This window comes from Molothrus aeneus, chromosome 17, assembly GCF_037042795.1.
Source record: "Molothrus aeneus isolate 106 chromosome 17, BPBGC_Maene_1.0, whole genome shotgun sequence".
In the NCBI taxonomy this organism is placed as follows: Eukaryota; Metazoa; Chordata; class Aves; order Passeriformes; family Icteridae; genus Molothrus; species Molothrus aeneus.
The window spans coordinates 7,202,970-7,217,045 of NC_089662.1; the positions used below are offsets into that span (position 1 = coordinate 7,202,970).

The 14,076-nt window shown below is 53.3% G+C and overlaps 1 protein-coding gene across 1 annotated transcript in view; it reads left to right on the forward strand.

Moving 5' to 3' along the window:
* Window positions 1–14,076, forward strand: part of CDH22 (cadherin 22) — a 77,400-nt gene that overhangs the window by 49,999 nt on the left and 13,325 nt on the right. The window contains exons 6-8 of the mRNA XM_066561299.1: window positions 326–513; window positions 1,341–1,594; window positions 8,551–8,687. Coding sequence (XP_066417396.1) covers window positions 326–513; window positions 1,341–1,594; window positions 8,551–8,687 — 579 coding nt within the window. The remainder of the gene's footprint in view (window positions 1–325; window positions 514–1,340; window positions 1,595–8,550; window positions 8,688–14,076) is intronic.

Here is a 14,076-nt window from a genome sequence, read left to right on the forward strand (position 1 = left end):
TCAGCTCTTGGGCTGCATCTCCCAGAAATAAGAAATTGCAAAAGAATCTTTGCAAGGAATCAGAGAGCGCTGATTGCGGGGCAGTGTCCATGCAGAGAAATCAGCCCTTACTTCACACAGCACCTGGAATGTCAGTGCTCCCCAATTAGCTTCCCTCAGCCCTTGTTTTTGGCTGTATTTACTGCTCCTGTTGGGGCATTCTGGACTGTGGACACGGTGGGGTTTGAGCAACCCTCACAGCCCGAAGGTGCCCCAGGGAAGTGTGTGAAGGGTGGGGGCAGTTCAAAGGCAGAAGCAGTGACCTTGGTGCCCGTTTCTCCTGCAGAGATGTATCAGTTCAGCATTGTGGAGACGGCCCCCGTGGGCACTGCCATCGGGAGGGTGAAGGCAGAGGACTCTGACGTCGGGGAGAACACGGACATGACATACCAAGTGAAGGATGAGGAAGGGGTGGAGATGTTCAAAGTCACCACGGACAGCAATACCCAAGAGGCTGTCATCACAGTGCAGAAGGTGAGAGTGTTGATTGACTAGGGAGGGCACAGCTCCCTGGGAGGACCCTTTCCTTTGGGGACTGCTGCTGTTGAATCTGAGTTGAAGAAAATGCTCTGAGTGCTGCTCTAGCAGTAGCAGTTGTGGTTTTGTGCCTGCTGATGCAGGGAGAGACCTGTCTTTGCTCCGCCTGCATGGCAAAGCACAGGGCTGTGTCTGGGAGCAAATGCAGGAAAGGAGCAGCACAGAGTGCCTGCTGGAGTCCCCCAGGGTGGCTTGGGGGTGGCAGTGAAGCGGTGAGCTGTGCAGAGGAGACACCATGCATAGGACTACAGAGAGGAATGCTTACAGCTGTTATTGATAGCACCTGTTAGAGGAGAAAAATGCCTACCTAATTCCTGTACCTGACCAGCAGCACTTTAACTGTATCTGCTTTTGGTGGCAAAAACAATCAAGCAAATACTTGGTGCAGGCAGGAAAGAATGATTGTTCTTCAAGGCCACTGTATGCAGCTGGCCTCCCCTGTAGAAATAAGAGCAGGGTGATTAATGATGAAAACTCGCTCATGTGCAGCACACACTGTGCTGTCTTCCCAGTGAATCCTGGCTGCTCACAGCTTGGGCACCCTGTTGGGGGCCCTGAGGGGAGTGGGATGGAGGTTTCTGCTTCCTCCTGCCCCCTTGGTGTGGGTGCTGCTGGCAGAAGGGCAAAGCAGAAAACCCCCAGGCTTGGGAGCAGGTGACTTTAGTGGCTCTAGTGCTGCCCTGATGTCTCTGGTGAAGGAAGGGGCAGCAGAGGGGCTCCTTGGGCTGGCTGTGGCTTACCCTCTTCCCTTCCCTCTTCCCCAGCCTCTTGACTACGAGTCAAAAAAAGTGCACACTGTGGTGGTGGAGGCCCTCAACAAGTTCGTGGACCCGCGGTTCGTGGACCTGGGCACCTTTCGGGACCAGACCATCGTGAGGGTCTCAGTGCTGGACGTGGATGAGCCCCCCGAGTTCCGGCCCCCCTCCAACCTGCTGGAGGTGCAGGAGGATGCACATGTGGGCTCTGTCGTGGGGGTGGTCACTGCCCTGGACCCGGACACAGCGAACCACCCCGTCCGGTAACGCGCCGTCCCACCCTCACGTCAGCCAGTCCAGCCGTGGGCATGGGGACACCTGCAAGGGACACCTGGCCTGGGAGGACTCGTGGCTGGGGCAGAGGGGGTGGGAGAGGGCAGGTGAAAGTGGAAAGTGCTGCGTGTGTGGCCCAGTGTGTGTGTTTCTTGTGGGACAGGCAGCTGGCAGGTGAGTGGCAGCCCGTGCACAAGCAGGCACAGCGGTGTCTCAGGTGGCAGATACGTCACTGACAGGTGACAGCTTTGTGAGTTCAAGGGAGTGCCAGGGAAGGTGGCTGGGTGATAACTGTGTGTCCTTGCTGCTGACAGCAAGGTATCTGCACTGGTACCTGACGCCAGGAGTGGCAGGAGGATGGTGGTGAAGGGTGAGAAATGAGGTGAGGCTTGGGAGGTGCAGAGCTGCAGCACGGCTCTGTGTGTGCGTGCATGTGTGCATAGGATCAAAGATCAGAGGAGTTTATATTTGGGCAGGGGACATAATCCAGGCAGCAGCTTATCTGCACAGGACATTTCCCATTTCCATTTAATTTGTGGCTAAAGAGATTGTTACCTTGTTAAATTGTTATTACCTAAGGCACAAAGCAGCCTTCTGGCCCTGCCAACTGGCCTGAGTCACGAGCAGTTGGGTTGGAAATCTGGTGTTCAGAAAACATCCTCAACGTGTGGAAAATTTCCTTGAAATGTGTGTTCTGGTGCCAGGTGCCGGCGGGGCCGCTCACTTCCAGGGAGCAGCACTGGCTGTGACTGAGAGCTCTGCAGGGAGCCAGCCCTGCAGCAAGGGACTGGGAGGGACAGGGATGGGGATGTGGGGTGGAGGGGCACAGGCCACCGAGGGCTCACTTACAGCACCTGGTTGCATTCAGTGATGTCCCCCAGTGCCTGTTTGGGGCACTGAGCTCGGTGCTGTGCAGCCGTGGGTTTCTGTTTCATGGTGGGGTGAGGAGGATCTCCTGATCCTCATGCAAACAAAGACTATGATGATTAGAAAACTCAGAAATGCATTTACACATGGAAAGCTGCCATCTACAGATGCCTGGCAGCAAGCAGAGAGTACTGTGTCACAAAGCTGGATGCTCAAAGTTGACTTTGAGGGAAATGTGACTGAAATCAGCCTTGGTGTGCCAGGAACTGTGTATGTGAGTGCTGCACCACTTGCACTAGTGCCTGCTGAGTGCTGAATGAGTTCTCAACATACCTCTGCTCACCTCATCCTGTGACTCTCCAGTCCCTCTCCAGTCAGGCTACATGTCTGATTTCTTCTTTTATTGCCCCTGAGCATGTGTCTGTCAGCACACACCCTGCAGGAGAGTGGTGTGTCCACATACCTGTGTGTGTGCACATGTGCATGTGCTTTTTCACTTGACTGTTCCTAGCAGTGCTGCAGAACACAGATTTTACTTTCTGATCTGTAATTGTAGAAAAGGGACCTTGGGAACAGAAGTATTCTTATTCTTGCTTTTTCTTGTTCTTTGTGTTGCTTCCCTGTGGAGCTTGCTGCATTGTTTGCAGACAGACCAAAAGAAAGCAGTGAAGGGAAGCTCTTAATGCTGTACAGAAGGCACTGGAGACTTGGACCAGAGAGAAGCAGATTCAAGTACTGGGCAGGAATGAGATGGTGAGAGCCCAAACTTCACTTTGGGAGTCTCTCCTGCAGTGAGCTCAGTGCTGGCAAGGCAATGCCTCGTGCTCAGACACAAGGACCCAGCCAACAGGACTCCCAGGCATCTGCTGCAGCTTGGGAATTGCCATGTGTTTTCCCTTGTCAGGGCTGATGCATTCAAATTCGTGTCCTGCCTCCAGCTATCCCCAGGCAGGTGGCTCATCCTGTGTCCCCCATGCTGCCCTGTGGGACTTGGTCCATCCCTTCACTGCCTGGTGCTGCAGTCCCTGCTGTCACGAGCAGTGGCAGTGCAGCAGGGTGAGCCTTCACAGACATTTAACACGTACCAAGCAGAGCTGCAGGTTGCTGTTGGTCGTGCTGATGCAGCACCAATGCAAGAGGAAGGTAGAGTTGGATCTCTCCTGCTTCCCTGTCCTCTGGCTAGCCAGGTAATTTAATAAAATACTTTGCTGCGTAGGCAGCTGTTAACAGCTTCAAAGCAGCGCACAGACATTAATGCCAGCACCCTGCAGCACCAGGATGTGACACCAACCCGTCAGCAGGAGAGGCACTAAGTCCCCTCTCGTTTCAAGTGTGCTGCTCAGAAGTTCAGTCACAAGAAGCCAGCACTTGTACTTCACCTCTGATACATTAGAGAGCACCTGGTCCTGACGGCATGACCAGCATTTGATCCTCGCTGCCTTGAAGCTGGTTTGAGCCCTTTGAAGATGCTGCAGTTCAGTGGATCCCTTTAACTTCCTGCTCCTCATCTGCCTCCTGCTCCATCTGGGAGCAGAGGCAGGGCTGTGCTCCTGCAGGGGCTCCGGACTCGGGTCTGTGTGTTGGCTCTGCCTGTGAACAGGGGACAGCCACCACTTCTGTCACATCGAGATGCACTCTCCCCTTGAGGCAGGAAAGAACAAGGATTGCCAGAGACAGCAGAGCAGAAATCAGCTCCGTCAGGGTTTCCAGGTCCTGCTGACACCAGGCTGCCAGTAACGAGGTTTAGGAGGTATTTTTAGCCAAACGGGAAGGGAGGTGCCCTTGGCTTTTTGTTTTCAGCCCCAGGCCAGCAGGAACAAGGCTGTGCAACCCTGCTGCACTGCCCAAAGCAACTGCTAGAGGCACATTCCAGCCTGATGCTCCCCTGCCTTCCTGGTGATCCACAGGCTGCAGGGACTTGGTTTGAGAACAAATCCCTTCCCACAAGCTGCACTGGGTCTCAGTGACCTGTCACAAAGATGTGAGGATTGAAGGGGTGTCCCTGAGGCACCTCCTCACTGCCTCACTCCAGCTGCACAGAGCTCACTCTGCTGTCTGCAGAGCCCCTGGCAGCTGCTTGCCTTGGCTGTGAGGAGGCACCTGGAGATCAGCCCATCTCTCAGAGAAGGACACCCTCCCAGTGACCCCAGTGCCTGAGCAGGGAGCTGTGCTGAGCTCAGCATGGCCAAGCAGCCCTATGAGCCCTCTGTGGGGCACAAAACGTTCTGTGGTACCAGTGTGGGCAATGCCCTCCTAATGGTCCAGTTCTTTTTATTTTATTCCATCCTTGGGTTTTTTGCCTATCAAAGGCTGGAACTGTTTCTTTTCAGAAAAAAAAAAAATTGTTTCCATTTGGCTTTTTGGCTTTAGCTGTGTGTTTTCTGGGCGTAGTGCAGTTTTTCTCAGCTGAGCCATTGTATGAAGGAATACAGTGATAGACTGTCTGTGTGTGTGAAACTGTTTGTATGGGAGCCTTTTGTTTCTCTCTCTGCAGTGGGAGCCTGTGCTCTGATTGTGTGCATTCCAGGCTTTATCAGCACTGGGAAGATGTTGCTTGGGATTTAAGGTTCTCAGAGATATTCTTGTTTGGCATTCACAAAATCTGGAGACACGTGTTGGACATGGGCATTTTATAGACTCCAACAGCACAGCAAGAACTACAACCTGCTTCAATACAAAAGGGAGAGGAAGAAAAAACAAACACAACAAAAAGCTTTTCATACACTGTTTGAAAAGCTCCCTATTAACAAAACACATGGCATAAAATGTGCTTCTTGTTGTGTTCAGGGGAAAAGTGAAACAAACTGCTTGAGAAATGGATTCATGGGAAAGATGAGCATGGGGAAAGCTGTGGAAATTAAACAGTCACTTGTAACATCCAGACCAACAGGCAGTGCCAGCAAGAAGAGAGGGAAATGGAGTACAAGGTCTGCATCCCAATCAGAGCTGGGGACTGCAGCTCCAGAGCACCAGCCAGCTGCAGAGAGATGAGCATAGGTCCTGTCTCTGAGTACCTGGAGGAGAAGGGATTAAATGCTGCCTCTTCCCAGGTGAGAAGCACTGTTAGACTGCAGTGGGAAGGGTGAATATGAAGCTGGAGTAGAGGTGGAGAGGCTGGTGGTGAAGGTTGTGTTGCACAAATGATGTGACTGAGCACAGCAAAGCACTGCTCACTCCACCAGGATGAGGTGGAAGCTGTTGGAAGGTGAGCTCTGCTGTGAGATCTGCAGCTCTGAGCAGCTTCTCTCAGGGCTTGATGCACATCCCTGTGCCACCCTCCCAGTCCCCAGCTCCCACAGCAGCCCAGCACTCCAGAGCATCCGTGGCCTTTGGGAGCTGCAGACCCAGCTGGACTGGCCACCTCCCCGGTCACAGTGAGTGGCAGCAGAGTCAGTCCTGCCAAGGCAGTGTGCTGAGCTCTGTCTCCTTCCCTGGGGCATGCTGAGAAGGTGACATTTCTCTGTGGCAGTGGTGCCAAAGGGATCAGAGCTGTGGTTTGGTTTGTGCCTGGCCATGGGGTACAGGCAGCGTGTCCCAGACAAACCATTCAGAAGGGACAAGACATCCTCAGCAGCAAAGCTATGGGAAGCATAAGAACAGGATCCAGTGCATTACCCTGAACACTCCCTGCCATCCTCCTGCCCTCTGGCCAGGCAGGCAGCCCTGTCAGATGTGTCCAGGCTTGGGGGTGTCTCCCATCACTGACTGTTTGTTCCTGTATGAATTTTTTTTGCAGATGTCTCTGTTTATGACAGAAGTGTGATCAAAACAGGCATGTGCTTATCCAAGAGGCAGGGAAGCCATGGGAAGGGTGAAGTACCATCTTGAACTTAACAGCATGAAAAAGTGGAGTGGAAGGCAGGACATGTTTGAGGTCGGGGGTGTGGGAGAACAATGGAAGCAGTTATGTAGAACTGGTTATGCTATTGGAAAGGTATCAGGTGTTGTCATCCCAGTTTCTGTTCCTCTTTCCAGCAGAACACTGGACTGATTTGTACAATTCAGAGTGGCCATACCTCTCCTTTTCCTTTGCAGTGAGTGAACAGAGAGTGGATGAGAGGCTGCAGTACGTGCCAAGACAGTGTCACTGTCCCTTTTGGAGTTGGCTGTGTGCCTGTAAAAGCTCTGCTGCCAGCTGGGAGTTGGGGCAGAAAATGCAGGCAGTCCCTGGTAGCTGGTTTTGAGATACATCAGCCTGTACCTGGCTTTGTGTGAGAGATGTCCATCACCTCTAGATGCAAGGGGGTAGGAGGAATTCAGCTACATAAGTACTAGATGGTGGCTGGGTACAAGTGAATTTAGAGAGTGACTTTTGAATGTTTTTATTTGGCTACAAGCAAGTGCTGTTGTATTTACTCTCTCATCTCCCCATCTGTCTGAAAGGGAGAGAGCTAGGAAATGTAATCTGGTACTGTATAACATGTTAAACTGTAGGAATGCCTTTTTGTGTGCCTCCATCAGAGTTGGAGCTGTGTGGATGGGCAGAGGCTCTGCCAGAGGCACTCCCATCTGCAGCTGGTCCCATCCCAGGGCATGGGGCAGAACAGCACTGGGTCATGAAGAAGGTGAGCTGATATTCCTTGGCTGTGAGCCCTGTGGGTGATGGACCCACGGCTGGAAAACTGCTCTGCCGCACATGGAGCACTTCCCCTGTCCTGGACATGCTGCTAGCCTGGAGCCTGTCCTGCTCTGCTCCTGTCCACTGTGGCCCCTCAGTCCTACCTCACCAGCTTTCCAGTTTGCTTTGTCCCTACATTTATCTTCCTTCTGCGGTTGGACATGTGACTGAAGGCTTTAATTTATTCACAGCCCTGCTTTTGGTAATTTATCCTTTGTACTCTTTGCTGTCTTGTATTATTTAATTCTGTGAAGCACTCTGGGATTCAGTGTGTGTGAAAGATGCTGTACACAATAACATTATGCTGTATTGTTTGTGATTTGCAGGCCTTCTGGATTTCTAATTCTGATTGCAGTGGTGGTTTGTGTTATTTGTGCTATGGCTGTGCTCAACAGCCTCAGCTGGATCAGACTTCCCTTCCAGCCCTTTCCTTCAGGATCTCACACCTCATTGTGCCCTGATTTACTGTTGGCTTGCTCCATTCCATGTGTAATGGTTGGAAATGCAGGACAGACCACTGGGACATGGATTTGTCGTGTTCTGGTGAAGGCTCAGGGCCAAACCTGGTGTCTGACTCCTTGTGGGCTGTGGGGCTGCCCTTGGGGAGAAATGGGAGTTGTGCTCTCTGGGGGTGGCCCAGGGAATATGTGAGTTCCACTCTCAGGAGGGGCTGTTTGGGGCAGCACTGAAGCAGCAGAATGAGCAGAGTGATGCCTGTGATGGGTCTCTGCTGAGCAGCTGGACACAGCCAGAGCTGGAGGAGCTCATCAGCCTGTTCCCTGTGGGACAGGAAGCACAAAATAGGGCAAATCTTGGGGCTGCTGGTGTGATGTGCTGTGCTGATGGATGGGAGGCTGTGGGAGGATGCTGGCTGCTGCCCACTGCTCTGCTGCCAGGATTGCTGCCCCAGCAACACATGGTCAGTCCAGAGCCTGTGCTTTGTGCCACTGTGGCTGCAGTTGAGGTGTCTGCAGATGTGGCTTACAGCCTCCTGTGCCCTGCCCTCTGGGTGTCTCACTTGAGGATGCAGTGGCAGGAGCAGCACAGACGGTATTAGGTGGGATGGGCTCCTCGAGCAGGGGTGCTCACCTTCAGTTTGGTCCATGCTTTTCCTGAGCCTACAGCACTGAAGCTTCCCAGAGCCACAGGTGAAGTTACAGCCCACAGTTTTTGTGTTGCTCTGTCTATCCAAAGCATAAGGTTCCCATCAGAGCAGGTTTTTCCCCTTGTCCAAAGTCTGTGCACAGTTCCACTTTATGCACCAAAAGCCACACTTTCATTTTAGTGGAAGGCTCTGGGCTTGCAGCCTGGTAGAAACGTGGCCTTGCTGTACCATGCTGCAACACAGGACAAGGAGAGCAGTGACACAGCGCCTGTGCTGTTGGATTCCAGTACCCTGGGGCTGGTGGTAAGGCTGGGCACCTCCAGCTGCTCATGGTTTCCCCTTTTGCCTGGTCACAGGTACGCCATCGACCGCAGCACGGACGCCGAGAGGATCTTCGACATCGATGCCAAAACAGGGGCAATTGTGACAGGAAAGGTCCTGGACCGGGAGACAGCAGGGTGGCACAACATCACTGTCCTGGCCATGGAGGCAGGTGAGATGCAGGAATGCTGTGTGGGGCAGAGTCTGTGGGGCAGGAGGAGGAATCTGGGTGCTGCCATTGCAGGGGTGGCCAAGACGCGAGTGTTAATCAACACCAAAGTAAAAAAGAAAAATAAATGCAGCAGCACTGAGTCTGACATCTCCCTAGACAACCTAAAAATACTCTTCCTGAGCTGAGCATTAATAAGGGAGCATGGTCGAATAGTGTATTTGATGAACACTAATCAAATTTGTGTTATCTCTGCGCCATCTCTGCCAGTCATCCCTGCACAGCTTGCTGCCTGCACTCACACCTGCTGAGCAGCACCAGGGGCTCCCGGGGGGCTGTGCTCACATCACTGCCTCCCCCAGATCATCCTGTGCCCTGCTGGATTGGATGTCCCCTCAGTTGGAGCCCTGTGGCACTGCAGGACTGTCAGCACTTGCTTCTGCCAGAGCTCTCAGTGTTTGGGATTCACAGACTGTACCTGCACCTGGGTGTGGAGCTCTGGATGCCTCCTGTGTGCTTGGGGTGGTGCAGGCTTGGCACTGAAGGAATGGATGGGAGATCCTGGGGTGCAGCAGTGGGAAGGGACTGTGGGAGCAGAATGTTCCAGGCATCATGCTGGGAAACAGAATGGCATTGCCATGTTCTTCAGAGTTTTCCATATTTTGGAGGTGCAAGTCACCAGGGTAGCCTGGGCCCTGCTGTGCTCTGCCTCTGCCCTGCAGTGGGTACCAGGGAGCTGCTGGGGCTGCAGAGCACCTCCTTATCCCTGCTGACATGTGCCAAGGCCTGTCTGTGTGTGGGCAGGAGCCTTCTCCAGGCTTTGCTCTGAGTGTTTCTCTGCTCATTCTTGAGTGTTGACACTGCTGTTCATGTTCAAGGAGCCAGGTCAAGGCATGACTCAGGTCCCAGAGGTCACATCCTGCCACCAACTCTGGCCAGGTGAGGGCACAGGCCCTGTAGCCCTGGGAGAGGAAGGGTTGGTGGCCCTGGCCAGACCCCCAGTGCCCTGAAGGGGTATCTGTGGCTCCATGGTGCATCCCAGTCCCTCCCTGTGCCAACTCTCTGTGCTGGCTGATGGGAGTGACCCCTGCACTCCCTGGCTGTGGCACTGTTGTGAGCCCTGCCTGGTCACATCCCAGGGAGGGCAGTCCAGCTGTGACCTGTGCTGGGGGCTCCATGGGGAGGCTCTGCAGGGAGGGGGGATGGCAGCATTGCAGCACAACTCAGCATCCAGAGGAAACGTGAGGTGACAAGAATCAGAAGGACAATATTTACACGCTGTGGCTAGGATTTCAGAACAAGTCAGTAAATGCTGCAGCTCCCCTCTGGCAGGGAAGCCTGTCAGCCTGGATTGCTTCAAAAGCCAGGGAGACTCTTCAGTGCTCTGACTTCTCCCATGGTGAGCTCTGACTCATCCGTTTTAGCTGCCCAGACATTCTTCCCAGTGACATTATCCTTAACGTTTTGTAATCATGAAATATTAATGATTGATATTGAATTTAAAGTACAATTTATGTCTGGATCCTCTGGTGGAAAGGGCAGTTGTAAAGGTACAGCCTTGTGAGTGATGGAGGGTTTGGGAGCAGGGCTGTGCAGCAGCTGTCAGGATGTGCCTGGTGCAGTGGGATCAGCCCTGGAGTGGGAGTGGGGAATGCAGGGCAGCAGCACACCCAGCAGTGCAGTTCCTGGCACACAGGTGTCTGTGGTGCCCACCATGAGCTTGTGGGGTGCAGCTGGATGCCACAGGGTTGGACATCACCAACTCCACCAGAGGCAAGTGGTCACATACTCTCTTTCCTCAGTGAGATGTAAACTTGGCACGAGGAATGGAACAAACCCAGTGGGAGTCCTGCTGCCCAGGATTGTGCCTCAGTTCGTTGGGGCTGGTGGGAAACTGTACCCACTGAATTCCCAAGGTGCCAGGGCTCACTTGATTCCCATGGCACCAGTAACATGGCCTGCAGTGTGTTGCAACAAGATACTGCATCCCTGTGGCCTCCTGGTCTGCTGTCAGGGCTGTCCTGGGCAGGGCTTGACCTCTGCAGGCTGAAGGACAGCCAGCCCCACTCTCTGTGTCACTGGCCATCCCCACTGGCTGTGCCACTGCCCAGCCCCTCTCTGTGTCACTGGCCAGCCCCATTCTGTGCCACTGAGCAGCCCCTCTCTGTGTCACTGCCCAGCCCCTCTCTGTGTCACTGCCCAGCCCCACTGGCAACCCTTGTTCCCACAGGCAGCCTGTGGGGCTCAGCAGCTCCAAACAGGAGCTCTGCCCCCTCCCTGGAGAGCCCTGTCTGGCACCCACTGCAGCTGCTGCAGAGACCGTGTCCAGGTTATTTCCCAGCTGTGGATACCAGGGTGTATTTGCCCCTGGAAGCAGGAAGAACAGCTGCAGAAGGTGCCCAGCTGTGCCCATGAGCTGTCTGGGCGCCCCAGTGGTGCCGTGAGGAGCAAGGGCAGCTCTGTCCCCAGCAGGAGCTGCCCAGGACCAGCAGAGTGCCTGGCCTGCAGCATGGCAGCCAGCAGGGAGCATTGGGGCTGTTCAGCTAATCTGGCCTGGGACCAGGCCAAGCATTTCCACAGATAAATCTTCATCTCCCTCGCAAGCTGTTTACCTTCCTTGGGCTAATATTAGTGATTCTCTTCCTGTTTTCCTCTTTGCTCATGTAAAATGATGAGGCCTTGACTGCTGTGTCCACTGCTGGTAATTGAGATGATAAATCTTCCTGCTGGAGACTGGCTTTAATCAGAGCATTGTGTTTGGATGCAATTTAATGACTCTCATGCTGCTGAGTTTGGGCAGGACTCAGGAGAGGTGAGAGCCATTTATGTTACTTGGCTTAGCTGCTGCTTCCACTTTGCTTCCCCTCAGCTGGGGGCCACGTTTTCAGCTCCAGCCTCTGATACAGCCACCTGTCAGACAAGTCACACCCCTGGCATGCCCCTGCTCTGTCCTTGGCAGCAGCACTCTGGTTTGCAGGCAGGAGCTGCACAACAGCTCCAAACTCACCCTGTGCCCCAGCACCGTGGCATCAGGGCTAGAGAGCAGAGTGGCACATCCCAGACTTCTGCTCTGCATTTTCTTCTCCCAATTTGCTGAGATAGTGAGGAAATAAATTCCACTCCTGCCTCTTCTGACTTCCTTACTAATGTAAAAATTTTGAATTCAGTATTGTACCAATTTGGTCTCCACACAGAAGAGCAGATTGGATGCTGTGCCCAGCAGTGTCCCTGAGCTGGTCTGCATGTGGCAGCCCAGGGTCACCTGGGCTCTCCTCAGACCCAGAGAAGCTGCTGAGCACTTTGGGGTGTGTGTGGGGAGGAGGGCAAATGGAATTTGCTGGACTGGGAGCTCCACAGGAGATGTTTGTGTGCAAAAATGCAAAGCGCTTTATTGTGAGATTGTGTGAGGTTCTGGAGGAGCAAGGGCTGGACCCTGGCACAGCAGAAGCCACAAGTCCCCTCCTCTCCTGCCACAGCAGGGGTGACCAAGCACTGTCAATCCCTTCCCATCCCTGGGAGCTGCTGCAGAGCTACAGCATTGCTGAGCAGTTGCCCAGAGCTGCTGGGTGTCAGTCCTGTGAGCACTCGGCTGTCTGCAGCTCAGGGAGAGGCCCAGTTGGTGTTTTGCATCTGAATATTGAAGAGGAGAATATTGTCCTGTTGAGATTACTTACTTACATGATTAATTAAATAAGGAAATACTCTGTGGATGAAGATTCCCCTGAAGCACGTAACTCTTGGCCTGAGGGTTGCTGTGCAGCAGGACTGTCACCATCTCATGCTCCAGAATCCTGGCACTGCCCGTCCCATCCCTGCCAGCCCTGTCCCAGTGCTGCCTGTTCTGCTACACAGCACCTGGGCAGGGTGTCTGGCTGAGCCCTGAGCCACGCTGGTGGCTGTGCTGGGGCAGGCACAGATGCAGCAGTGTGGAAGCACTGGGCAGAGCTCTGTCCCCCATGCACAGCAGCTCCAGTGGCTCTGAAATAATTCCTCCCATGTTGGCAAAGGCAGCTGCCAGTCACCAGCCTGGAGCTCCCATACTGCACAGCTGTGCTTCCAGCATCTCCCTCTTGTTCTGTGTATTTTCCATGTCTCTTTCCCCAGTCTTTTCAGATTAATAGCATTCCAGCTCCTGAAGGAAATGCAGAAAAACGGCATGTTTAATTTTAATTTAGGGAAGCGTTTAGGTAGCAGCCTAGTTTTCTCTCTGCTGTCAATCAGGTTTTCTCAAGGCTGACATCAATTAGTTTAAAAATATTGAATGTAATTTTGCCTGACACAACATATTGCAGCCACTGCAAAATATAATTTATTTTAGAAGAAGAAATAATTAAACTAATTTGCATGTCAGTCAGCTGAGCTGGAATACCGAGGAGAGAGGCTGCAATGGAAGATGGTTTTTCTCCCTTCCGGCTGCCCTCAGCCAGCACGTGCTGCCCTCGCCTCTATCACGGGCCAGGTGAGCCCTGTGAGGGCAGGTGCCTGCAGCACCCCCACCACAGCCTCATCCACCCTCTCTGCTTCTCTTTCTGGCCCTGGCACCTGCCTGCTGAGCCTTTGCCCCTGTGCTGGGGCATTTTGGGTGCGTGCACACAGCACTGCCAGAGTTTCTGACCTCGCAGATGTGAGTCCTGTGTTAGTTGAGTGCTTTGTGCCTTTCATCACAGATGAGCTCCAACAATCTCAATAACATTTCTGACCATCGTAATATCAGTTTATGCCACTGTTAGAAAAAAACTTATTTCAGATGTTTTGAAGATAACTTCTTTCAAATACATCCAACCATTTTTCTTTTTTTCCACCCGTAAATCCAGGTACTAGCACAAAGGATGAGGGAAGTTGATAAAGCATTGAGAAACCTTCAAATATACATTGTACAGCCAAAATAAAAAGAAGCTGATGTGTGCCTCACTGGAAAGGTAGACAAGAGTGTAGCAGTTGCCTTTCTAACCTCGATGTTGCTGGACACGTCAAATTTTGACCCCGTCACTGAGCCAGGAGTGAGCACGAGCCTCAGGCTTCAGCAGTTTTGGAAGGGCAGAAGGAGAGTTTTTGTATGACAGGGTGCATTTGGAAAGGTCACTGTCTCAGAGCTGTGCCCAGGGAAGCAGGACGTGAGCCCTGGCTGGGGAGGGCTGGGTGCAGGTCCCCAGCTCTGTGCCCAGGCAGGGATATGACCCCGCTGCTGAGCACAGCCCTATGCTCCTGCCTGGCTCTGAACACGCTGCTCACATACCCCCCTCAGGGGCTGGGGGAGGTGGACTCGAAGAGAAGCTGCTTTGCTCAGGATCACCTGGATGTCCAGAGCTGGCACGCACCATCCCAACAGTTCCTGGGTTTGGCAGCGCTGGGATGGGCTCCTGCTCTCAGCTGGTCCCACACTGGGGCCCTA